Below are 16,585 nucleotides of genomic sequence, written 5' to 3'. Positions count from 1 at the left end.
ATTTCTCTAAATGTGTTTTGATCTTTTGACTCCAGGAAGTCAGCATTTGACATGTTTAACTTCCTGGCTTCTAAACATCGACAGCCACCTGAATACAACCCAAACGATGAGGAAGAGGAAGAGGTACAGCTAAAGTCAGCTCGGTAGGTCTTACATGGAGAGGTTACCCTTCTTTCCTTTTACCTAAGTGTTTCAGGGCACTGTGTAGTTTTTCATGAATCACAGTTTCCTGGCTACATTGAAGAAGACTGAAGCAGTAATAGTAACAAGCTAGTAAAGAGAGGAATATAAGTTAGAAGAAACTTAATAATTATAAGGTGCATATTTTCTTTCTTTTTATTTTATTTACTTATTTTTATGTGGTGCTGAGGATCGAACCAAGGGCCTTGCACATGCTAGGCGAGTGCTCTACTGCTGAGCCACAATCCTAGCCCTCTTTTTTTTTTTTTTAAGAAGCATATTTACTTTATAGTCTGTGCTATCAGTTTTAGATGTCTCACCACCATAGTCATCATGGTCAGAAAATACTGTTGTATATATTAAAAATGGGCCTCAGCCAGGCATGTAATCCTAGTGTCTCAGGAGGCTGAGGCAGGAGAATTGCAAGTTCCAGGCCAACCTCAGCAATTTGGTGAGACCCTGTCTCAAAACAAGAAATAGAAAGGGTTGGGGATGTGACTCAGTGGTAAAGCACCCCTGGGTTTGATCCCTAGTACTAAAAGGGGAGGAGTACATTTTATTAGGCATTTATTATGCTGGCATTGATCAACCAGTATATTCATATTCTCTAGGATACTTTGATTCAAGACAGAAAACATTTCCTGAAGAGAATTCATTAGTAATGTGCCTTGTCTTTTAGGAGGGCAACTAGCATGGACCTGCCAATGCCTATGCGTTTCCGGCACTTAAAAAAGACATCTAAGGAAGCAGTTGGTGTCTACAGGTATGGCTAAAATCCTAGAAATAATTACAGAAAACTAATAAAAGTTTTCTAAAATAAAGAGGATCAAATACTGGACTTACCTTCTTCATTCAGCAAGGTTTTTATAAATATTTTTAACTAAACCTGATATCCTGGGACCTACCTGGCACTCCTTGTGTTGAACAAGGAACTTGACACAATTAGACTGCTTCTACTTCTAGTGGGATACAGAATGGAGAAATTTTTAATCTTTGGCCATCCATTGGCATAGCTAATACATAAATCAGGTGGGATCCAAATCTTTCTCTCTCTCTCTCTCTCTCTCTCTCTCTCTCTCTCTCTCTCTCTCTCTCTTTCTCTCTCTCTCAAGTGTCTGTCTTTCCTGCAGAATTAATAGGTCTAGAGTTCACGATTGTTTGTTCATTCACTTAACCTTACTTGAAGCTCTGTGCCTGCTCTTTGTTCCACCTTCTGTCCTAGGTCTCCCATCCATGGCCGGGGGCTTTTCTGCAAGAGAAACATAGATGCTGGAGAGATGGTCATTGAGTATGCTGGCAACGTCATCCGCTCCATCCAGACTGACAAGCGGGAGAAGTATTATGATAGCAAGGTGAGGCTCCCAGAGTACTCTCTTAGTTCTTTCTTTTATTGTAGGAAGGGTCTATCAACTGTCCCATAAGGAATTCTGTATTCTGTCAGTTCAAAGACTTTTTAAAAAAGCATTTAAAATCTCTGAAACTTATAATGGGCCCTATAAAAGTTCAGAATCCACTTTAAGGATTAGTACACAGAGATTCTCTCTGAAGATTTGTCTGAGTGTATCCCAGGATTAAAAGCACATAGGTAGGGTGACACAGTGCATACCCTTGTAATCTCAGCAAATTAGGAAGCTGAGCAGGAGGAGTGCAAGTTTGAAGGCAGCTAGGGCAATTTAACAAGACCTTCCCAAAATAAAAAGTCCCAGGGGTGTAGCTCAGTGGTAGAGTAACCCCTGGGTTCAATCTCCCATACTGGGGGTGGGAGAGTACATAGCTACATAAGTTTAGGTTTATCTTTCCTGTGAAGACATTAAGAAACCTCTAGTCTAGTGCCTGTAGTCTGGGAACCCCTCCTGGAAGTATTGAAGGGTATGAACAGAGAGAAATCTGGATAAGTTAGTAAAAAACCTGCTCATCCGTGGCCGTGGCTGTGGCTGAGGCAGGAGGATTGCAAGTCGCAGGCCAGCATCAGCAACTTAGACTGTGTCTCAAAATAAAATTAAAAGGCGCGGGGGGTGGGGGGGGATGTTGCTCAGTAATAGAGCGCCCCTGGGTTCAATTCACAATACTGCAAAAATAAAGAAAAGGACGGCGAATGTAGCTCAGTAGGAAGAGTGCTTACCTAACATATACAAAGCTTTGAGTTCAATCCTAGCACCAAAAATAAATAAATAACATATTCTTCTTTCTCCCGTGTGTATAGGGCATTGGTTGCTACATGTTCCGAATTGATGACTCAGAGGTGGTAGATGCCACAATGCATGGAAATGCTGCACGCTTCATCAACCACTCATGTGAGCCTAACTGCTACTCTCGGGTCATCAACATTGATGGGCAGAAGCACATTGTCATCTTTGCCATGCGTAAAATCTACCGTGGAGAGGAACTCACTTATGACTATAAGTTTCCTATTGAGGATGCGAGCAACAAGCTGCCCTGCAACTGTGGCGCCAAGAAGTGCCGGAAGTTCCTAAATTAAAGCTGCTCTCCTCCCACTGTGCTGGAGTCCTAGGACTCAGGGCCATCCAAAGCAATGCTAAGGCCTTTTCCAGCATCTAGGAGCTCCAGGATTGAGCGGGCACAATTGAGGGGCCTCCATGATGGCTTCACACCCTTATGTCCCATATTCACATCATAATGTGATCGTAGTCCTGGGGAAGAGAGGAGGTCTTGAAGATCCTTGATTGGCTTTTTCCTAGGGCCCCTGTTTGCTATTAAAAGTGGGATACAGGTTCCCTAGGAGATTTGTCTGGAAGGAGCCTATAGAGGGTTAGTTATATGGTAGATGAGGCCTGAGCATCTCAGAACAAGTTGTCATCCTTGTCTTGGCCCATTCCCAAACACTATAAGTGAGGGGTCAGGCAAGACCCCAGATGCAGGGCTGGTTGGATACCTAATAGTTTGCTCATCAGGCCCCAAGTGTGGCCGTCTGTTGAACAAATAGAGAAGGTCTGGTGATTTTTCCCTACTATCTTCTCACTTAAGAGTTCACTTCCAGTTGGGAGACAAGATTCCTAGCACCTCTGGTGTCAAAAGGCTGTCTTGGGGTTGTGCCAATTAATTACCAAACATTGAGCCTGTGGGCTTTGAGTGGGAGTGTTACCCCAGTGAGCCTTATCTCAGCCAATTACCTTTCTTGACAGTAGGAGCGGCTTCCCTCTTCCATTCCTTCTCTTCACTCTACTTTCTTCCCTTTCCCTGTCCTTCATCCCACTGCTTTCCATTTCTTTCTGGGTGGTAGGGGAGATTGACTCCCTGCTCAAGGACACTCCCTGTTGGGCGTAGGATGTGCCTACAAAAAGTTCCCTGAGCCTGTAAGCACTCCAGGTGGGGAAGTGGACAGGAGCCATTGGCCATAACCAGACAGAATTTGGAGAAGTTTTCATAAAGCTCCTCTGAGAGTTTTAAAGAAATATATGTAGCATGATTTTTTAGAAACGGATAAAGGTTATTTAAATAGGATTTGATCATGCAACAACCAGAGTGTCACAACCAGGACAACCTCTGGGCCCCATTCCTAGGGCATGGTTACTTTGTTTTCCCCTTGTTAAGACATAGGAAGACTTAATTTCTAAATGGTCAGTGACCAATTGACGGCAGAACACTAATCAGATTTCCAGGCCCAAAACTTGGGGACTAGACCACCTTGTGTTGAGGGACCTCTGCCACCTGTGCGCAATCCATGGATGAAGTAAATTAAATGACACTACTGCCCTGATTACTCCTTAGGATGTCGTCAAAATAGCATCAAATGTTTCTCCTCTTCCTTCCCCCAAGACAGTCCTGAACCTGTTAAATTAAGTCATTGGATTTTACTCTGTTCTGTTTACAGTTTACTATTTAAGGTTTTATAAATGTAAATATATTTTGTATATTTTTCTATGAGAAGCACTTCATAGGGAGAAGCACTTATGACAAGGCTATTTTTTAAACCGCGGTATTATCCTAATTTAAAAGAAGATCGGTTTTTAATAATTTTTTATTTTCATAGGATGAAGTTAGAGAAAATATTCAGCTGTACACAAAGTCTGGTTTTTTTCCTGCCCAACTTCCCCCTGGAAGGTGTACTTTTTGTTGTTTCATGTGTAGCTTGTTTGTGCCCTGTTGACGTAATGTTCCCTGGGTTTGCTCTTTGACATAATGGAGAAGGAAGGTCACCCAGCTCCATTAAGCCACTCTCCTCCTTCCACACTGAAGCTCCTCAAAAGGCTACTATAATATGTTAACACACCAGTTTCTTCTCTTCTTTCCCACACTGTCCCTCTGTCTCTAGCACTGACTCCAGAGTAGTGAAAGGCAGTGCTCTTTTGCGTTTCCCTCATCTTTACTACTTCAGAGTTAGCAACTAACAAGTTGAATGCACCTTGACATTCTTCATCATCATCTGCCTCATAGATCACCTCCTTTCCTTTCCTTCTGCCCACCAAGTCCTCATATCTGCAAAGAACCCATTGATTCCCTTGTGCCCTCTTTTGGGGCAGCCCGTTGAAACTGAAGCACAGTCTGACCACTCACGATAAAGCAGATTTTTCTCTGCCCCTGCCACAAGGTTTCAGAGTAGTGCAGTCCAAGTAGAGGCTGGGGCACCCTTTTCTTGCCACAAGAAGCCCATTCCTCTGTTAAGTCTAGCAAAGCAATACGACTCAGCCCAGCACTCTCTGCCCCAGGACTTAAGGCTCTGCTGTGCCTTCCATCCTGGGCTCCCTTTCCTTCTGTGACCTTAAGAACTTTGTCTGGTGGCTTTGCTGGAACATTGTCACTATTTCCACTGTCATGCAGGGGAGCCCAGCACTGTGGCCAGGATGGCAGAATTTCTTGTCATCATGGAGAAGTGCCAGCAGGGGACTGGGGAAAAGCACTCTACCCAGACCTCACCTCCCTTCCTCCTTTTGCCCATGAACAAGATGCAGTGGCCCTAGGGGTTCCACTAGTGTCTGGTTTCCTTTATTATTGCACTGTGTGAGGTTTTTTTGTAAATCCTTGTATTCCTATTTTTGTTTTTAAGAAAAAAAAAAAAAAAAAAACCTTAAGCTGCATTTGTTACTGAAATGAATAATGCACTGATGGGTCATTAATTCACCTTGAGAAAGACCCAAAGGCCAGTCTGAGGGTGGGGGAAACTCAGCTAAATAGACCTAGTTACTGCCCTGCTAGGCCATGCTGTACTGTGAGCCCCCTCCTCCTCCTCTTTCTATAATCCCAAACCCTGAGGTCAGGGGAGGAACCTACACCTTTCCTTCTCCTGCCAGCTGCAGATGGTTTGCCTTGCCTTTCCACCCCCAACCGTCAACCACAGAAATGAGAAATCCCTCTTAACAGCTCAGCCTTGAGTCCATTGCCAAAATGTCAGCATACCTGCCAGCAACTTGGAGGATAAGCTAAGGTTTCCCTGTGGGAGGGAATGAGGCAAAACGGCATGTCGTGAGTTTGTTTAGAAAGTGACCAAGGGAATTTTCTCACAGAAATGCAGATTGAGGAATTGTGGTGGGTCATTCCCAAGAATCCCCCAAGGGGCACCTCAGATCCCTAAGGAATAACAGCTGCAAACCTGGTCAGTTCTCAGTGAGAGCCAGCTCACTCAACGCTTTGCTGCTAGAACCTGTTGTGGCTGCATTTCCTGGTGGCCAGTAACAACTGTGTAACCAGAATAGCTGCATGGCACTGACCCTTTGGCCAGAACCTGGTCCCTTGGCTCCCTCTGTTGGTACCCACCATGTCCAACACAACCCCTCTTCCTGTTTTTAGACCAATAACCAGAATTAAGGGGAAGCCCTGGCACTATAAATTTTCATCCAGACTCCTTTTGCCAGGACCCAGCCCACCACCCTGCTTTCCTCTGTCAACCCCCCACCCCCCCCCCGCCAATGCAGTGAGCGCCATGCAGCCATCTTGAGTTTAAAAAAAAAAAGAAAAAAAAATATATACAACAACACATACACACACACACACACTTTTAATGAATGTATCTTTCTAAAAGACTGACTTGTTCAATCAAATATCTGAAAATACTAAAGGTGAAAACCTTGTCAGATGTTAACTTTTAAGTTTGATTTGGGATTCTTTTTCATATAAACTAAGTTGCTTTTGTTTTTAAGGAAAAGCGGGTCATTGCAAAGGGCTGGGTGTAATTTTGTTTCATTTCCTTCATTTTAAAGCAATACAAGGTTATTGAGCAGATGGTTTTGTGCCGAATCATGAATACCAGTCAAGTCTCACACTCTGAAAAACTTGCAACCTTTTTGTTTTGGTTTTCAAATAAATATAAATATGATATATATAGGAACTAATATAGTAATGCACCATGTAACAAAGCCTAGTTCAGTCCATGGCTTTTAATTCTCTTAACACTATAGATAAGGATTGTGTTGCAGTTGCTAGTAGTGGCAGGAAAACATCAGGCCAGCGTTCCTCTGATTCTCTAATGGGGAACCCCAAACCACAAAGGGACGATAAAATAGGCCATTCCTAGGATCAGAGCGATGCAGAAATGGTGTCACCTGGATTTTCCTGCCCATGAACGTTGCCAGTCAGCACCTGTGCTCCTTGTTTCTCTATTTTTGGTTATGAATGTTGGGGTTACCACCTGCATTTAGGGGAAAATTGTGTTCTGTGCTTTCCTGGTATCTTGTTCCGAGGTACTCTAGTTCTGTCTTTCAACCAAGAAAATAGACTTGTGGTGTTTCTTTTATTGAACTTTTAACAGTCTCTTTAGTAAATACAGGTAGTTGAATAATTGTTTCAAGAGCTCAACAGATGACAAGCTTCTTTTCTAGAAATAAGACATTTCTTGACAACTTTATCATGTATAACAGATCTTTTGTTTTGTTTCGTTTTTTTTTTTTTTTTTTTTCCTTGTGTTCTTCCAAGCTTCTGGTTAGAGAAAAATAGAAAAAAAAAAAAAAAAAAAAGGAAAATGTGTCTAAAGTCCATCAGTGTTAACTCCCTGTGACAGGGATGAAGGAAAATACTTTAATAGTTCAAAAAATAATAATGCTGAAAGCTCTCTACGAAAGACTGAATGTAAAAGTAAAAAAGTGTACATAGTTGTAAAAAAAAAAAGGAGTTTTTAAACATGTTTATTTTCTATGCACTTTTTTTTATTTAAGTGATAGTTTAATTAATAAACATGTCAAGTTTATTGCTGCACATAGTTGAACTTCCTTTTGGCCTTGATGGGTGGAGAAAGGGGGAGAGGTGTGGACTGTGACCTGATCACAGAGTACCTTCCACAGGGCTGTGTTTTAAGATGGTATCACTGAATCGTTCCCCTTAGCCACCTTCAGGTCCCACACACACTGGTTCTCTAATTGCAGGATTTTATTCCCTTAGCAATGATGTATGTTCAGGACCTAATTTAACATTCTGGATATGAGCAAGGAGTCAAGAGGACAAGGGAATAGTTCTTAACTTTCTACATATCCCCCCTCTTTTATCCAGGGGAGGTCAAATACGACTTCTAAGATACTGTGAATATAATAAAATAAAAACATTTCAACACTTTCTCTTTGCTCCACTCCACCTTAAGGCTGGAACTAGATTTGTTTATTCTGTGTTGGAGGCTAGGTTCAGTTGAGAAATAATTATAGATATTCTGCCATGCCAGGGGTCAATAACCCCAGGCCAAGGGGGGGTGAGCTGACACATCAAAGCTAAGGAATGAGAGACATTCCTCATGGGGGTGGTCCCCAGGCAGAGCCTCCCCTTTTATATAAACTGCCTGCTAGAGGCTCAGCCCTCATTCCTTCTTCCCTCTTATCCTGAGTCACCTTTTGGAACTTAGGCATTGAGCACCATGGGGACCCCAAATGATCAGGCTGTGTTGCAGGCCATCTTCAACCCTGATACCCCATTTGGAGATGTTTTTGGGTTTGACCTGGGAGAGGAAGCAGAGAAGGAAGAAGCAGATGAAGGTGAGCATTTGACCTTGGTGTGTGACACTTCACATAAGCTGGCCCACTGCCCCCACCCACCTTCCCATGATGAGAGAGGGAAGGGATGATGCGGGGCTGCTTGTTCCACCCCTTGGATTATGGTTTGAGATTCAAATCAGAAGCTGACTGATCCTTAGTGTCCCAAGAAGTGGGGTTGGCAACAGAAACTCTGTCAAGAGAAGAAGGCCAAGATTTCTCAAGTCCATTACCCCCTCACACCTCTGAACTTACCACTTACTTCTTTCCATATCCAGGCTTAATAGTCTTGAGTGATATTAAACTCTCAAATCTTTGCTATAACAATGTCATACTCCATGGAATGGAGGGCAGAAGTAGGGCAGTGGGTAGGGGTTGAGTTTCATGATTCCAACAAGCACTTGTTAAATGTTCTTACTAGCTAACTCTTCTGATGAGGGAGTGCATCTTCACTGGTCCCTAGTGCAGAACTGATCTTATTTCTAGAGAAAGAAGCCTAAGCCTTACTGAAACTTCATGGTAAAAATTAGAGTATTTTCACCATCTGGTAATGTCCTGGCAGGCTTTGAGTAGGAGGCAGTAAAGCAGAGCTGAGGACAGACTTAAGAGCCAGAAGAACCAGGGTTCAAATTCAAGCTCTGCAACTCAGGGACTATGACTAGTTACTGACCTACAGGTAAAGGAGTTTGGTCTTCATTCTCTTGGCCATGGGTAGCCATCTGAGGTCCCTTTCCCAGGTCCCTTTGAAACTTAGTGCTTACTCCCAGACTTGGTGACCTCAGCTCCACCTGCCACAAACAATGAAATTACTCCTGCTGTGACACACACCCAATCATTTCTGGCTCAGGTCTCCAGATTACAAATTCTGAGAGGCTTTTTGTTGTTGTTCTCAACTGCACATCGATCCTGTAACCCCACCTGGCTTCTTCCCTGGCACAGATGGAGTTTTCCCTGGAGCACAGCTGGAGCAATCTAAGGCCCTAGAGCTTCAGGGAGTGATAGCAGCAGAGGCTGGGGACCTCAGCACAGCCCTGGAAAGGTTTGGCCAAGCCATCTGCCTGCTGCCTGAGAGAGCCTCAGCCTACAACAATCGTGCCCAGGCCCGGAGGCTCCAGGGAGATACGGCAGGTGAGGGGTAATGCCCAGGAGCCTCTGCAGAAGGGGCCCCTGAAGAGCACAGACAAATGAATTGGTTGTTGATGGGGGAACAGGGACCAGGAGTCATCAAATCCCTCTGGAGCTTGTGTTCTTACCTAAAAAGCCTGAGATGTGGTATGGGCCCTGTAATCTCAAGGCCATTGTGAAAGAAGAGACTGCATTCCATTCATTAATTTAAGGAATATTTAATGAGAGCCTACTGTGTGACCCTAGGCTGTGCTGAGAACATAAAGATGCACTATTTGGGTCTGTGCATCGCTGTATACCTGTAATCCCAGCTACTCAGTAGGCAGAGGTAAGAGGATCACAAGTTTGAGGTCAGACTCTGCAATTTAGAGTGTCCCCACGTCAAAATTTAAAAGGTCTGAGGATATAATTCAGTGGTAGAGTGCTTGCCTAGCATATGGAAGACCCTCAGTTCAATTTCCAGTACTATAAAAAGAAGAAAAAGATGTGCTATTAAGAGCTAACATTTATATAGTAGTTACTACTGCTAGGCATTAAACACTTCACACATAGGTTATAGTAAGATATTGTTATCCCCATTTTCAAAATGAAACTAAAGCATGCAGAGATTAACTTGCCCAGTATCCCCTAGCCAGGAAGTGGCAGAGCTGGGACTTAATCCAGGTGGTAGGTACTTTTTTTTTTTTTTTTTTTTTTGTGGGTACCAGGGATTGAACTCAGGGACACTCAACCACTGAGCCATATCCCCCAGCCCTATTTTGTATTTTACTTAGAGACAGGTCTCACTGAATTGCTTAGTGCCCAGCTTTTGCTGAGGCTGGCTTTGAACTCACGATTCTCCTGCCTCTGCCTCCCAAGACACTGGGATTACAGATGTGTACCACTGTGCCAGTGGTTGGTTCTTAACCCTGCATGATACTGCTCCTCAGGAGCTCACTCCAGCAGGCACAGCAGATGTGTAATCAGGTTATTGGCAGGCAAATTCAAGAAGGGTCAGCATGGGACCTGTTCTCCAACCAAAGTTTTGAAGAATGAGTGGGAGTTGTGGGAGTTAGCTGGGCAAGTGGGAAGGCTTCAGAAAAGGTTACTGTCTGTAGGGACCCTGAAGGCATGCATAGGTTCCCTCTGGGGAATTTCAAATCTCCAGGCTGTCTGGAGCAGGAAGTGGGCTGGGAGTGTCTGACAAGCCCTCATAGGACTGAGTCTTGAAAACATGGGTTTCACTGTAGGAGGGTTGTTGGTGGTGACTAGATCAAATCAGCTGCTTTCAGTCACTCCAGCCACCGTGGGAACAATGGGACAGAAGGGGTCATGTTGGGGACCACAAGTCAGGCTGATGCAAAGGTGGAAACTACAGAAGCCTAGCAAGGAGCTTAGTGATTCTTAGGACTAGTGGTGGTGGAGGAGTTCCTGGGGTCAGGAATACCAGGTTTGAGAATTTGGACTACATTCTGGGAACAATGGAGAATTCCCCAATAGCCCCCTTTTAGTGTTCAATCCAAGTATTTTATGAGAATATTAACAAAAACACTGCAGGATAGCTCTGGCTCCATGACCTCCTTCCAAAGAAATTAAGTACAAAAAGGAAGATCATAGAGATAATCAAAAAATGGAAATAAAGAAGCAAGAAACTGATTGTTTTGTTGTAATAGTTTTGTGGTAGTGGGGCTAGAACCAAAGCTTTGAACATGCTAGAAAAAGTGCTCTACCACTGAGCTACATCCCCAACCCTGGGAGCAGCTGTTCTGAAGTGTTCAATGGAAAAGAAAAGAAAAGAAAACCAACAAAAGGAAAAGCCTAAGAAACAGTTGTGCAGCTAATGACGTTTTTAAACTCCGGGATTCAGTCAGTGACACACAGTAAATGTTTTGTAACTTATATGTGAAATGAACGACCCACTATTTGCGGAGTCAATAGGACAGATTCACTAATATGGTGAGCAAAGTCCTCCACTCATTTTCGGTGTAACTATGGTGGAAAATAATAAGAATAAGGCAAAACATGAACTTCGTACCAGCTCTGCCCCTAAGTGGTGGTGCAGTCCAGGACAAGTCTTCTCAGTCCTTCCAGGCTTCAGGAACAACAATCCCCTCCAATCAGCTCAGACATTTGCCCAACCTCAGTGATGATCCCCGGTTTTTTTTCCTCCCAACCGCGCTGCAGCAGGTGGGCGGGGGCTCGCGCGCCAGGCTGCCAGGCCGCGCCAATAACCCCAGCTCACCCAATCGCAGGTGCCCAGGCGGACCTGGACCGCGCCCTGGCGCTGAGTGGCGGCCGGGGTCGCGCCGCCCGCCAAGGCTTCGTGCAGCGAGGGCTCCTGGCGCGGCTGCAGGGCCGAGACGACGACGCCCGTAGGGACTTCGAGCAGGCAGCACGGCTGGGCAGTCCCTTCGCGCGGCGCCAGCTTGTGCTGCTCAACCCGTACGCCGCGCTGTGCAACCGCATGCTGGCCGACATGATGGGGCAGCTGCGCAGTCCCCGCAATGGGCGCTGAACTCGTCAGTCCGGGGACGGGAGGGGGCCTGAATCAATAAAGCTGCGGAGCCTCACCCACTGCACCTGCTTATGCTTCTGCATCCTACCCACGCGCCCACGTACGGGGAGCCGGCACTGAGGTGAACCCCTCACGGGCCCTGAGCGCTCGCCGAGCAGTGAAAGAACGGCCGCCCACCTGCCCGAGGTCGGGCATTGATTGGCTCTGCCTGGCGCAGGCCCCGCCCTCTCAGCGGACCGCGGTGCTCTGCAGACCTGAGCAGTTGCTCTGGCTGCACTCGGGAGGGAGCCAGGTGAGCTGCCTGAGAGGCGGGGGAAGGATGCTTCAGCGATCCCGGCATCCGAGATCCGAGTCCACCTGAGCAATCAGTCGGAATGGGGAAAGGGGTATAGGACGAGAGATGGGAGGGGGAAGGCCGCCGGAGAGGACTGGGTCGGGAGAAGGGCGATCCCTTTGGGGGAGGGGCATATGTAGACGCAGAGTGTGTGTGTGTGTGTGTGTGTGTGTGTGTGTGTGTGTGTGTGTTGCGCGCGCATATACGTATGGTGCGGCTGCTGGGTTGATTTTTGCTTCTGTGTATTTGCGGATGTGTGCTGTTTGTCTCTGGCAGTTCAGTGCTGGATTCTGTGCTCGTAGGGTATCTAGGTATGTGCCTTTGGGCTTTGCTGAAGGTGCCGCGCCTTTGCCACCGAGAGCCAGTCTACATTCATGTTTGCGTGTATGGGCCTTTTTGGTTTGGGGGAGTAAATTCCTGAAAGAATTGCTAGGCCTGTCTGCTTTTACCTAGCTGACACCAGGTCTGCCCCCTTCTCTCAGCAGCCTGGGCCCAGGCCCGGCCACCATGGGGCTGCCTCAGGGCCCAGCTACCCTCCCGCACACACTGCTGCTCCTGCCAACCCTTCTGAGCTCAGGTACATCCCTGTTTATTCCTTGGCCAAGCACTTCTGGAAATCAGAGCCCCATCCCTCCCCTCCTTGCCTGCATCTAACATTTGAGCCAGGTGCCTCCCTCCCACTGACCCACCCTAGGTCCAGCCAGTCCCTAATGAGAGAAACCAGGTGCCCTGTTTTTTTTGGCCTGTTGCCCCTCAGCTAGGGAATCTCATCCTAGTCACAGCACAAAACCAGCCCTTCTCCCAGCTCCTCCCAAAGGCTGACTGCTGTGTTCCAGGTTGGGGGGAGTTGGCGCCACAAATTGATGGTCAGACCTGGGCTGAACGGGCACTTCGGGAGAATGAACGCCATGCCTTCACCTGCCGGGTGTCAGGGGGACTTGGCATTCCCCAGTTGGCCTGGTACCTGGATGGACAGCTTCAGGAAGCCAGCACCTCAAGACTGCTGAGTGTGGGCGGGGAGGCCTTCTCTGGAGGCACTAGCACCTTTACTGTCACTGCTCAACGGGCCCAGCATGAGCTGAATTGCTCCCTACAGGACCCAGGCAGTGGCCGGTCAGCCAACGCCTCTGTCATCCTCAATGTGCAATGTGAGTGTTCCTGGGGTGGGAAAGAAGAAAGGTTCCTGGTCCCCCAACAGCCATGGGGAAGCTGTTCCACAGGACTTTTAACAAACACTTGTCATTTTGCAAATATTAACTCACTTTATCCTCACAGCAATCCTATAGGGATTATTACTATCTGTATTACCATTTTACAAATGGGAAAACTGAAGCACAAAGTGGTTAAGCAGTTTGCCCACGGTTATAAAAGTTGTAAGAGGCAGGGCCAGGATTCAAGCATAGGCCTGGCCATCCTGTTTCTCAGTGCCTTGGCTAAAGAGAGGTTCAGGCCTCTGGCTCCTATCTGGATTCGAGAACAAAGGGCCAGAATATGAAGGGCTGTGGTGAGAGCGTACTGTTCTCTGCTTTGCACTAGTTAAACCGGAGATTGCCCAGGTTGGAGCCAAGTACCAGGAAGCTCAAGGTCCAGGCCTCCTGGTTGTCCTCTTTGCCCTGGTACGTGCCAACCCACCTGCCAATGTCACCTGGATCGACCAGGATGGGCCAATAACTGTCAACACCTCTGACTTCCTGGTGCTGGATGCTCAGAACTATCCCTGGCTCACCAACCATACTGTTCAGCTGCAACTCCGCAGCCTGGCACATAACCTCTCAGTGGTGGCCACCAATGATGTGGGTGTCACCAGTGCCTCGCTTCCGGCCCCAGGTGAGCTTTGCTAACAACTGACCCAGCAAAGCTTCAGGTGGGCACAGGGATCATGGTTCAGAAATGGGAGGACTTGTTGCCCTTTGGGTGGGTGCTGTGAATGAATTGTCCCAGCCATCTTGGGTAAGGAAGATAGAGTAGTTCAGTTTATGGTGTCTCAAGGTTGGGGGTGCTACCCATTTGGAATCTAACCAATGGACAACCTGCAGGACTCCTGGCCACCCGGGTGGAAGTGCCACTGCTGGGCATCGTTGTGGCTGGAGGGCTTGCCCTGGGCACCCTAGTAGGATTTAGCACCTTGGTGGCCTGCCTGGTCTGCAGGAAAGAGAAGAAGACCAAAGGTAGGAGCAGTGGGGCAGAGGGTGGCTAGAGGAATGGCAGGAGGTTGAGGGGTGAACACCAGGGACAGCCAGCAGGTGGAGCTGGGCAGAACAGGTCATCTCTGGCAAGTGGCATAGCACTCTGGTCTTGGGGCCAAAGTTAGGCATTGAAATCACTTTTCTGAGGATCAGAGGTGAAAGGGCAAGAGGGCAGAACCCAAAAAGGGTGAGTACACTGAGAATCAGTGAAGTTTCTTTCTCCACAGGCCCCTCCCGGCGCCCATCTCTGATTTCTAGGTAACTCTTCATGGGACTGAATTGAATGGGCTGAACCTAAATACAGGCTGGGGACTGGTGGGGACCTGGAGTTCTTAGGAGGCCTGGAATGGGTCTCAAAGCAGGAGCCAGTGGCTGCTGACAACAGCACATGTCTCAGCCTTTGTACATCCTGTAGTGACTCCAACAACTTGAAACTCAACAATGTGCGCCTGCCACGGGAGAACATGTCCCTCCCATCCAACCTTCAGCTCAATGACCTCACTCCAGATTCCAGAGGTACATCCAGGAGTGACCCTGCTTTATCCTCAGAAGTGCTTTGAAAGAGGGGTTAGGTTCCATGAAGCACACTCCTCATCCTGGGCACGACCCCCTTTGTTCTTAAACAGGGAAACAAGCAGACCAGCCAATCGCTCGCAACAGCAGCCGGCCAGAGCTTCTGGACCCTGAGCCTGGTGGCCTCCTCACCAGCAGAGGTACTGGGGAAGGGCCTGCCATTTTCCTCTTCTTTAGTCAAGCCCTGTACTGTGCCAAGGACCACTGAGTGCCAAGGGCCATCCAGAACTGAGTCCTCTGGGCATCTTTGACCCCACAGGCTTCATCCGCCTCCCAATGCTGAGCTACATCTATCGAGTGTCCAGTGTGAGCAGTGATGAGATCTGGCTCTGAGCTAAGGGTGAGATGGGAGTGCCCCACCCCACCCCATCCTCTGGACACCCCCTGCTCCTCTTCCAGGTCATCCTCTGCCTGGCTATACTGCTAGCATGAAGAGGCCTTGCAGCTGCCACTTGCTGGGTCTCCTCCCTGGGGTCCCCTGTTGTTCATGCACAAGATATGCTTCACTGGGATCTGACCCATGGAGCACAGGTATCATTGGCAAGACTGCCAGCCAGAACTAAGCCCCTGTGCCAACTCAGGTTGGGTGCCTACACGTGATGACTGGGCCTTAGCAAGTGGTGCTCTGGCCATGTGTGTTCAGATATCACCCAGCATCCGAGTGTGGCTACATGCCCCATATCAGTACTCCTTAGCACCTTGTACAGTAGGCATGGGGGAGGCCCTGCATGTCCTGGATGTCCTTTCTGTGCTATGCAGCTCTGTTCCCTCAGGAACATCTCATACCCTGCCTGCTGCATAGAACCAAACTGCCCTTTGCACAGGAGCCAACCCCTGGCCCAGGGGCCCTGGCCAAGGACAAATTAGTCCCTTTTGCTGCATACATCTCTGCCCTTCTGTGTTCCTTTGCCCCACCTCCTCTTGGGCATCACAGGTTATACACTGGACCCTCTTCAACGGGCATTAGACTTCCCCATTGGCCTGGCTTCCAGTGATGTAGTGCCAGGTGTTAGCACAAGTTGGGAAGGAAGAGAGTGGTTCCCAGGATAGCAAGTATGGTGGTGCCAGGAATAGCAAGAAGCTATGCATCATTTTTTACAGTGTTAGCACTTTAAGCACATCCCCTCGGGGAGGGGCAAGAGAGGGCCCCAAAGCCCTCTTGACTTCCAAAAATTTGGCCTTCCTTTTATTCACTGTGAGTGTCCTGAGCCCTCAGGATTGACAGTTTTCTCTCAGCGTAAACCTCCCCCACCCGTGGGATCCCAGCTGTGACCAACCCCTGGCTGTTCCATCAGAAGGAATTCACTGATCCCGCCCAACCTCTGTTGTTTAGGAGATGGACACAGTGGACACAGAAGCTTTAGGGGTAGACCACATATCCCCAAATGTTCCAAGAATGCTTTGAAAAGCAACATGAAAATAACCAGAAATTACCAAGATGTAGAATATATTTTTCCCTTGTTACTATCTTATTTTGTGATTTTTCTCATGTTACTGCCTAGGACTGTGCTTGGCACACAATAAAATTCAATAAACTTGACTGAATGAATGTCTCTATTTCATTTGACTTTTTTTTTTTTTTTCTACTTTGGTGGCATTGGGGATGGAACCCAGAACTTTTGCACATGCTAGGAAAGTACTCCACTCCTCAGCTACATTTCTAGCTCGTCAAACATGTTTTTAAATGAAAAAAAAAAAAAAAAAAAAAAAAAAAAACTCTTTTTGTAGTGCTGGGGATGGAACCCAGGGCTTTGTGCATGCCAAGCAAGTGCTCTACCACCTAGCC

The 16,585-nt window shown here is 47.2% G+C and overlaps 3 protein-coding genes across 9 annotated transcripts in view; all 3 read left to right on the top strand.

Annotated features, from left to right (window-relative positions):
* The window catches only part of Kmt2a (lysine methyltransferase 2A), an 84,150-nt gene extending 76,690 nt beyond the window's left edge, over positions 1-7,460 (top strand). For all 3 annotated transcript variants that reach the window (XM_076846352.2, XM_076846351.2, XM_076846350.2), the window contains 4 exons: positions 40-143; positions 860-943; positions 1,403-1,532; positions 2,384-7,460. In XM_076846352.2, coding sequence (XP_076702467.2) covers positions 40-143; positions 860-943; positions 1,403-1,532; positions 2,384-2,659 — 594 coding nt within the window. In that variant the 3' untranslated portion in view covers positions 2,660-7,460. The remainder of the gene's footprint in view (positions 1-39; positions 144-859; positions 944-1,402; positions 1,533-2,383) is intronic.
* A 512-nt stretch (positions 7,461-7,972) lies between these two features.
* On the top strand, positions 7,973-11,729 carry Ttc36 (tetratricopeptide repeat domain 36). The gene is made up of 3 exons (XM_076843715.1): positions 7,973-8,090; positions 9,027-9,215; positions 11,444-11,729. Exons 1-3 carry the CDS (start codon positions 7,973-7,975, stop codon positions 11,704-11,706), a joined length of 570 nt encoding a protein of 189 aa, XP_076699830.1. The 3' UTR covers positions 11,707-11,729.
* Positions 11,730-11,966: 237 nt separating this feature from the next.
* Positions 11,967-16,339, top strand: Tmem25 (transmembrane protein 25). 5 transcript variants are annotated; one of them, XM_076843711.1, is made up of 10 exons: positions 11,967-11,998; positions 12,523-12,617; positions 12,877-13,188; positions 13,577-13,867; positions 14,077-14,208; positions 14,454-14,484; positions 14,624-14,742; positions 14,853-14,939; positions 15,059-15,139; positions 16,133-16,339. In XM_076843711.1, the coding sequence occupies exons 2-9, from the start codon at positions 12,548-12,550 to the stop codon at positions 15,130-15,132; spliced, it is 1,116 nt and encodes a 371-aa protein (XP_076699826.1). In that variant the 5' UTR covers positions 11,967-11,998; positions 12,523-12,547; the 3' UTR covers positions 15,133-15,139; positions 16,133-16,339. The 5 variants fall into 5 exon arrangements, with proteins under 5 accessions (XP_076699826.1, XP_076699827.1, XP_076699825.1 ...); XM_076843712.1 differs by having other exon boundaries at positions 14,642-14,742; positions 15,059-16,339; XM_076843710.1 differs by having other exon boundaries at positions 15,059-16,339.
* The last annotated feature ends 246 nt before the right edge of the window (positions 16,340-16,585 follow it).

Source organism: Callospermophilus lateralis, chromosome 2 (genome assembly GCF_048772815.1).
Source record: "Callospermophilus lateralis isolate mCalLat2 chromosome 2, mCalLat2.hap1, whole genome shotgun sequence".
NCBI lineage: Eukaryota > Metazoa > Chordata > Mammalia > Rodentia > Sciuridae > Callospermophilus > Callospermophilus lateralis.
The sequence above is the reverse complement of the archived record's forward strand: the minus strand, read 5'-3'. Positions and strand labels throughout refer to the sequence as shown.

What these genes read in the sequence shown, in the direction of transcription:
- Ttc36 (XM_076843715.1), top strand. Translation starts at nt 7,973, where the DNA reads ATGGGGACCCCAAATGATCAGGCTGTGTTGCAGGCCATCTTCAACCCT. An exon ending in GAAGGAAGAAGCAGATGAAG is followed by an intron (nt 8,091 to 9,026) that starts GTGAGCATTTGA and finishes TCCCTGGCACAG; the next exon opens with ATGGAGTTTTCCCTGGAGCA. An exon ending in GCTCCAGGGAGATACGGCAG is followed by an intron (nt 9,216 to 11,443) that starts GTGAGGGGTAAT and finishes ACCCAATCGCAG; the next exon opens with GTGCCCAGGCGGACCTGGAC.
- Tmem25 (XM_076843711.1), top strand. Translation starts at nt 12,548, where the DNA reads ATGGGGCTGCCTCAGGGCCCAGCTACCCTCCCGCACACACTGCTGCTC. An exon ending in CCTCACTCCAGATTCCAGAG is followed by an intron (nt 14,743 to 14,852) that starts GTACATCCAGGA and finishes GTTCTTAAACAG; the next exon opens with GGAAACAAGCAGACCAGCCA. An exon ending in TGGCCTCCTCACCAGCAGAG is followed by an intron (nt 14,940 to 15,058) that starts GTACTGGGGAAG and finishes TTGACCCCACAG; the next exon opens with GCTTCATCCGCCTCCCAATG.